This window comes from Drosophila albomicans, chromosome 3, assembly GCF_009650485.2.
Source record: "Drosophila albomicans strain 15112-1751.03 chromosome 3, ASM965048v2, whole genome shotgun sequence".
Classification (NCBI taxonomy): domain Eukaryota; kingdom Metazoa; phylum Arthropoda; class Insecta; order Diptera; family Drosophilidae; genus Drosophila; species Drosophila albomicans.
In genome coordinates this window covers 16,283,093-16,290,842 of record NC_047629.2, presented here as the reverse complement: position 1 = coordinate 16,290,842, position 7,750 = coordinate 16,283,093, and the positions used below count along the sequence as shown (strand labels likewise).

At 36.8% G+C, this 7,750-nt stretch overlaps 1 protein-coding gene across 1 annotated transcript; it reads right to left on the bottom strand.

Moving 5' to 3' along the window:
* Nucleotides 1-1,845: 1,845 nt before the first annotated feature.
* On the bottom strand, nt 1,846-7,401 carry LOC117571067 (zinc transporter 2). Its single transcript, XM_034253037.2, has 9 exons — nt 6,607-7,401; nt 6,005-6,175; nt 5,677-5,839; nt 5,205-5,358; nt 4,060-4,281; nt 2,731-2,836; nt 2,477-2,646; nt 2,341-2,411; nt 1,846-2,268 (listed from the first exon to the last, which is right to left on the bottom strand). Exons 1-9 carry the CDS (start codon nt 6,988-6,990, stop codon nt 2,159-2,161), a joined length of 1,551 nt encoding a protein of 516 aa, XP_034108928.1. The 5' UTR covers nt 6,991-7,401; the 3' UTR covers nt 1,846-2,158.
* Nucleotides 7,402-7,750: the final 349 nt, after the last annotated feature.

Sequence of the window (7,750 nt, the reverse complement as noted above, 5' to 3'; positions counted from 1 at the left end):
GCCGTTTGTTGTTTTTTGCGTTATTAATTAGTTTTAAATCGGCATCTGCAGCAGGCAATTGGGTCAGCAATAAAATTAGTTGAGCCTGCACTCGATACATTTGCATATTTAATGAGCATCGACCATTGCACTCGGTGTGTGTGTGGTGTCGATCTACTTGATTTATTAACCTTAATGGCAGCCAGGCGGTAATTTAACTTGTGTGGAATAAGGTTTTCACGGACTTTTTCGGCTACCATACAGCTTCATCATTTTAACGCAATTTCCTTGGCAGTGAAATGGAAATTTCCATTTCGTTTTGACTTTTATTTTATACATATATTTTATTTTTCTCCCCCTCTACGTTTTTGTGTTGCTTCATAAATTATAAATAACTTAATCGTGTCCGAGCGTATTGAGCTGTGCAACCCAAAAAATAAATATGGTACGAGGGAAAAAGATTAACTTGGGCCAATGTTAAGGACTTAATACTCTTTTGCCTTCGAGTGTGCATGTTTAAGACATTCAACTAATTTGGGGCTGCGGCATTTATATTTTGGAGATACACATAGAACTTGCGTTTCATTTTTCATAATAAAATTGTAATGCCCAACGGGGCCAAAGAAGAAGAGTGCAGGAAATGGGTTCAAGGATCGAGAAGTTTGTTCAAGTTGACGCGACTTAAGAGCTGACAAATGCCCAGGCATCGTTCAACTAAATATGAGCAGGCAAGTGTGTGTTCAGCTATTGATTAAGATGCTTGGACTTGACTTCATTCATGTGTTAACATTACACAGCGAACGTTGTGTGTGCGTGTGTGTGTGTGAGTGTGTGCGTTCCATGCTTGATTTGCTCATTTCCGGTTCATTGAAATCCGGTTGGCGTGTGAGTGTCCGAATGTGTCGGCCTGCGATATTCTAATCGGATTTGTGTGTTTGCCCAATATATGAATTATGTGAAGCAAAATGTTTGTGAGCCCAGCCTCTATATACACACATATTTATATACTCTATGTGTGTGTGTATATGTGGGTGCAAATGAATTATTAAAACAACAATTAGCTGGTCCAAAAAATAATTATGTACAATCAAAATATACTCGACTGTGCATAAATGCAACTAAATTGAAAATATTTGTTCGATCGAAATGCATAAATAAATACAGCTAGCTGCGCGATTTGTGACTAAACAATTGCAAATAATGTTATTAATAATTCGCTTACAGCGACAACAACAACAAAAACAACGCAAATTAGTTAGCTGCGGCTGCTTAAATATTACGCATACGCAACGTCACCAGTCGCAATCAAATTTAAATGGAAATTCATTTCATTCTGTTAATGGTTTTACCTCTGCTGCTGTTGCACCTGTTAATGAATGTGCAGAAGTTACACTTTCGAGATGCTTTCTAATTAAAATGAGAAGCAAAAGATAAAGACATCAATTACACTCTGCTAACAGTTTTTGTTTCCAGCTGTCAGCTTATTCGGCACTCGCTGATTCCTCTCGGTCCTTGGTTCTCTTTTTCTCTCTCTCTCTTTCTGTTTCTCTGACTCTATCGCTGATGCTGCAGATTCTAATTAATTACACAGTCATATGGCTCGCGAACATTCACACAGACTACAGCACTGAGACACACACAGAACAGCACACATTTGGCTTTCGTTTCAATTTTCTGCACAATTTTTACAACTAAAATGTTTACATTGTCTTCAGCTAATTGAAATTCTAATTATTTTCATGAATTCATAGCCCGAGATTGAGGCGCAACCGATAAGTAATTAAGATAGCGGCAATTTATCATAATATAGTACATAGTACACTTTATAATAAAAAGATATGCATTTTCATTAGACTTAACAATTTATAGTTACTTTTTTTATTTTCGCTCACACTCCGAGCTTAATTGCTGAGGTAATTGCGAGAGAGAGCCGAAATTTGGGTGGGGAAATATCATAAAAATTACGTTTTGTTTATCTTAAATGTCATAAAATAAATTTACAAATTTACGAATAGTACAATAATCAAAAAAATATACATAAAGTATTTATAATCACATCACGGTACTCTTGATAATCATAGCACACAGACTTTGGTCGCTCAGAATATAATCTTGTTGTTGTTGTTTTTTTATAGTTGAATAAAACTTAATTAAGCTATTTGCTAATTTCATAATTGAGTTACTCAGTCAAACGTTCGATTTGTATCGTCGCATGTTTGATGTTGTACTTGCTGCCGCAGGCCAATTTCGTTGCCAGCTCCAACACCGCATCTGAATCACTCGCCAGATCTGTACAGTAGATATATAGTGAGTTGTGTGTAGCTGTGTGTAAAGGGAGTAAAGTACACTTTTAATGCTTACCCACAACCAGATGCGCCATCAGTACGCTGTGGTCACTCGTATGCTGCCAGACATTCAGATGATGCACCGATCTATAAGGAAGTGTATAAAATGTAATTGTTTAATTGAAATTAACAGCAGAGTTCATTCCACTCACTTGACACCCGTTATGCTGGCCAAGTCATGGTGCAACGTCTTCAGACAAATGTGCCGCGGCACCGCGTCCAGCAGTATCGAAATGGACTCTCGGAACAGCTGCACCGTGGTCATAATGACAATGACTGAGAAGAGCAGCGTACAAAGTGGATCCGCATATTTTGCACTTGGCTGGGAATAATAATGGCAATAGGGAGCAGAGTAGAGGTCAGTTAGTTAATTGAATTATGAAGCTGACTGTGTGTCTAGACTCACATAGAATTTGATTAAGACAGCCGCCAGAAAGACGCCAATACTCTGCACCAGATCGCCAATGACATGAATCATGGCCGCACGCAGATTTAAATTGCGTTCCGTTGCACTATCAAAATTCAAGAGAGGAGAGAAAGGAGAGTATTGAAAAGAAGGGAGAAAGAGGGAGAAAAACAAACAAATATTAACTTTGGGCTACAAATTAATAACTGCAAATCAAGCTGCACAAAATGCAACTAAATCAAACTCCCATAACATGTAATCAAACAAACAATCGCCTGCAGTCAGCAGTCAGCTTGCTGATTGTTTTGTTTTTTCTGCTAATTATGGTTGTTTATGCCACTCGTATGTTTGATGCTGTTGTTATATATTTATTACAATATTGTATTGCATTTTGATACGGGCGACCCATAAAGTAGAAGGGTATTATAATTTTGTGCCGATAGGAAATATTCGTCATATCATTTAAAAAATTGAAGTTATACAAAAAATAGGTTTATATAAAAATCTGGTATTGATATATTTTAGTATATTAATTTGTTATATCTCGACAATAATACCGTCTTGGCACTGTTTTGTTTTTATGGATAATATGAATGGGGTATTTGTTGCTATATATTTATTATAATATTGTATTGCATTTTGATACGGGCGACCTTTAACATTGTGCCGATATGAAATATTCGTCATATCATTTAAAAAATTGAAAAGTTATACAAAAAATAGGTTTATATCGAAATCTGGTATATTCTGTTTCCAATGGTATATCTTCAATGTGATATTGGTATATTTTAGTATATTAATTTGTTATATCTCAACAATAATACCGTCTTGGAACTGTTTTGCTTTTATGGGTAATATGTAGCTGGTATTTGTTGTTATAATTTTATTATTATATTATATGGAATTTTGGTTCTGACTACCCAAAGGATAGAAGAGTTAATATCCTTAATAGGGTACCTAACCTTAAAAGTTTTTATAAACTTTCTGACGATATGAAACGTTCGTCATCTCATTTAAAAAATTGAAAAGTTATATTCTATACGGCATTCTAACATATTATAATTTGTACTCAATAGTATATTTTGAATGGAATTGGTATATTTCGGAATATTAATTTGCTATATTTCAACAATAATACCCCCATGGCACTGTTTTTCTTTTATGTATAATATGTGACGGGTATTTTACAATCAATTCCACTCAACTGCAGTTTTACTTGCTTGCGTTTTTAATTCAACAATTTTAGCAACGCTTTTACCGCAGGTCATACAATTACAACATGCCATTTGAACTCGTAGAATTCCCCTCGCAACCAACAATTGTACCTACCCGTCATGCTGGACTGCCTTTAAGCCATTTGGTATAACAACATTATGGCCTTCCTCGCTGCCACTGCCTGCATTTGCCTCTCGATATCCATATCCATGACTGTGATTGTGACTGTGACTATGGCTGTGACTGTGATTGTGACTGTGACCATGGCTGTGACTGTGACTGTGGCCATGGCCATTGTTTCCCATAAACCAGGATCCATGCAATACGAACATCATGCTGCGGGTCAAATAAATTAATATATCATAAATATGTGTAATTACAAGTGGGTCAAAAGAGTTTGCTCAGTGCAAGTGCTCGAATTATTTTTGGAGATTTATTCAGCTGCAAATTGCCAAATACCCCAATTAGAATGCTGCCAAATGAACAAACATTTTGGCAAGTGAACAAGCTTAGATGATGTGTTCCACATCGAGTGCTTTATTATCGTCTTACCAATTATTGATTTAAGCAAATCTTGTACAAGAAATTGCTTGGCAATTAATGAATGAAAGCTAATTGGTTATTTTTAGATATACTTTATATTTGTGGCGTTATTTTTAAATGAATATTTATTGAGATTATCCCAACTTGAAATGATTTGATTTAATAACATTTTCAATAATAATGCCGTATAACTTCGATAACTGCATATTCATCAATTATTGTGCCATGAAAATACGAAATTTATTTATTTATTTATTATTATTGTAGTGTAGAATTCAATTTTATACAACAATAATATATTTTTAAATACTTCGCTGTTATTATGCAATAATTTTAAGTCTAAATATAAATAATAAATTTGATTTTGCTCTTAACGTCGACAATTTTATGCAATTATTTTAAATGCGCAATTAAAGATGGACGCAATAATGATCGGCATTATACTGTATAAATATTAGAAAATCTAATAAATTCTATCGCTTGTGTGCTGCGCTTCGAAACGCAATTGGTGGCAAGAATAAATATTAGCTTTTCTGAAAATTCGAGCACACTAGGGAAAAGAATTTGCGATAGAGAGACTATCGATATCATGATAAGACTATCGATTGCATGATACATCACTGACATGTTAAATTACTTTGAGTGCCCCATTGTATGAGGTAATTTGCATGTTGCAAGTTGCTGCTATGCGATTCGTATCTAATTCGTGTACTTACATAATATTAATGCCAATGCCAATGGCTGAAATGCTCATCATAACATTAACATCCAGCACAAAGTCCTGTGAGTAGATGCGTTCGATGGCCACAACGACCAGCATTGCGGTAAGCAGCCAAATGCCCAGAATGGAGGCCAAAGCACCCATAACCTCTGTCAAAGGAGCAAGCAACCAAAAAAAAAAAAAGTAAAGACAATAGATGAGAGTTTCCGAGTGAAATGGCAAGTTAAACGCACGCCAAAAGCAGCAGCAGCAGCAGCTGAAGAAAGTGCAGGACGTGGCCTAATAATAGACTGGTTGATAACTAACATGTCCTCTCTCAGTCTTGGTATAAATGCAATTACCGTGCAAGTATGTGTATATGTGTGTTTGTGTGTGTGTGTGTGTGTGTGTGTATGAGTGAGTGGTTGGACTGTCAACTGGTCGTGCACTCATTAGCATAGTGTTGGCCATCATAATTGGGTACTTACCGAAGCGTTTGTAACCAAAGGACATGCGTGAGTCCGGCGGTCGAGAGCCCAGCCATATTGCAACCAGACCGATGACGAAGCTAATGCAATCAGATGCTAAATGTGCGGCATCTGCCATAATGGCGAGGCTTCCGGCCATATAACCGCCAAGGAATTCAATGATCTGCGGATGCCACAAAAGTGTCAGTGTGTGTGTGTGTGTGTGTGTGGGTGTGTTTGTGCATTTTCTGCTGTTATTGTTGCTCAAATTTATCATAATTAAATGAAGTATGCACATCTGCATGTGTGTGTGTGTGGGTGTGTGTGTTAGAGTGTTCACTGTACTTACCATGAATATGCAACACAGCGAAATTGCGAGCAGAATTTTAAATTTCGCCTCTTGCGCCGATTTGCTTTTAAGGTTCGTTCCAAAGCCCGGTTGCAAACTGCGACAGCCCGATGAACTTTGCCCCTCGCCCCCATGCTCACCTCCAACAGCAGCTGGTCCATGCGCCAAGTGCTGCAAGTAACGTAATAATTGCCTTATAAATATGACTGTCTATGTGTGTGTTCGACTGTGTGAGTGTGTGTTTGTGTGTGCATATAAATGACTGCTGGGACTGTGTGTAGTGCAATTTTCATAGCATACAACGAGGAGCCAACTGTAGCTCGCTCCTTTAATTGAACAATTACAGTTATATATATGTACATATATATATTTTTATATGTGACAACGGGTCTGGCAACGCCGAACGAGTGTCCTATCGATTACAGCAGCGAGGGTGCTATCGATAAGTGGAGGCACGAGTATCGATCGCGAGTAGAGACACGAGAAATAGCAAAACGTGCTAACGACGCGATTTTGTAAATACATATATTTAAAATATTCACATATTAACCGGTCGAACTCACATATATTTATACGTTTATGGATAACTATCAGAAACTTACCAAATTGTTGCAACTATTGTTGCTGCTGCTGTTCCGTAAGAGGGGCACTTCCCACGTCTGTTCTTCGAGTTCCATGGCATCGGTTACTCTTGTTGTTGTCGTATTAATGTCAATGATGTTGTTGTTGTCAATATTGTTGGCATTATTGTTGCTTTTGGTGGTGTAGTTGTTGAATTTATGATGACCATTTGGCATGTGGTTTGTGCTGCGATTTGAACCCACAAGATTCAGTCTTGTCTCATCTAGTTGTTGCTGCTGTTCTTGATGTTGTTGTTGATTATGTTGTTGTCGATTATCATCCAAGTAAAGTGAAAAACTTTCGTCATAATCATCATCATGCATTGTGGTTGCTAGAGCGCTGTCAAGTTTTTGATATTTTGACATTGTTTTCGCTATTTTTGCGCTTTTGTTTCGATGCCCTTCGTCCTTCGAGGGTCCTTAATGCCTTTGTCTTTTTATGTGTTGTGTGTGTGAGTGTGTGTGTTTGCTTGTTTGTGTGTCTGTTAGATTTGAGCTTAGCTTGTTGTCCCTTCGTCTCGATGCTCATCTACATTGCATTTATCATAATTAGTGTGCGCTTGCACTGGCATGTGTCATGTTCACCATCATTATCATTATCGTTATCGTCATTATTATTATTTTCATTCTAATCGTCGACGTCATCATCACCATAAAAATGGTTGCTTCTTGGCCTGGAGCATTACGGGTTACGAACTAGAAATGCTTGTTTAATCGAATCCAGTCTCAAGTCTATCTCTCTCTCTCTGCGTGATATTCCAAAATTGTTTCAAATTAGTGTGTGAGTGACTAAGAGTGTGTGGGAGAGTGTGTTTTGTTATCAAAATGTGTTCTGGGTTGTTGACTTACTTTGTTTTTAAGTAGTATTTGCACACAGTTGTGTGTTTACTTTGTTTTTGTGAGCTACAATCCAGTTGCTCGAATTCACAGGGTATATATGCTTAGGGCTTATCTTAATATCTTGATGGACAAAAGAAACACAAATTAAATATAGAAATTAATATCAAATGTAAATCTTTCCATTTGCCTATGTAAATGTTTTCTGGTTTAAACTACAAACGATTTTCGGATTAAATCAATTTAAAATCATGTTGCTATTTGATTTTTGTATTTAAAAATAAACTAG

What these genes read in the sequence shown, in the direction of transcription:
- LOC117571067 (XM_034253037.2), bottom strand. Translation starts at nt 6,990, where the DNA reads ATGTCAAAATATCAAAAACTTGACAGCGCTCTAGCAACCACAATGCAT. An exon ending in GGCATTGGCATTAATATTAT is followed by an intron (nt 4,282 to 5,204) that starts GTAAGTACACGA and finishes TTTGACCCGCAG; the next exon opens with CATGATGTTCGTATTGCATG. An exon ending in GCCAGCATAACGGGTGTCAA is followed by an intron (nt 2,412 to 2,476) that starts GTGAGTGGAATG and finishes ACTTCCTTATAG; the next exon opens with ATCGGTGCATCATCTGAATG.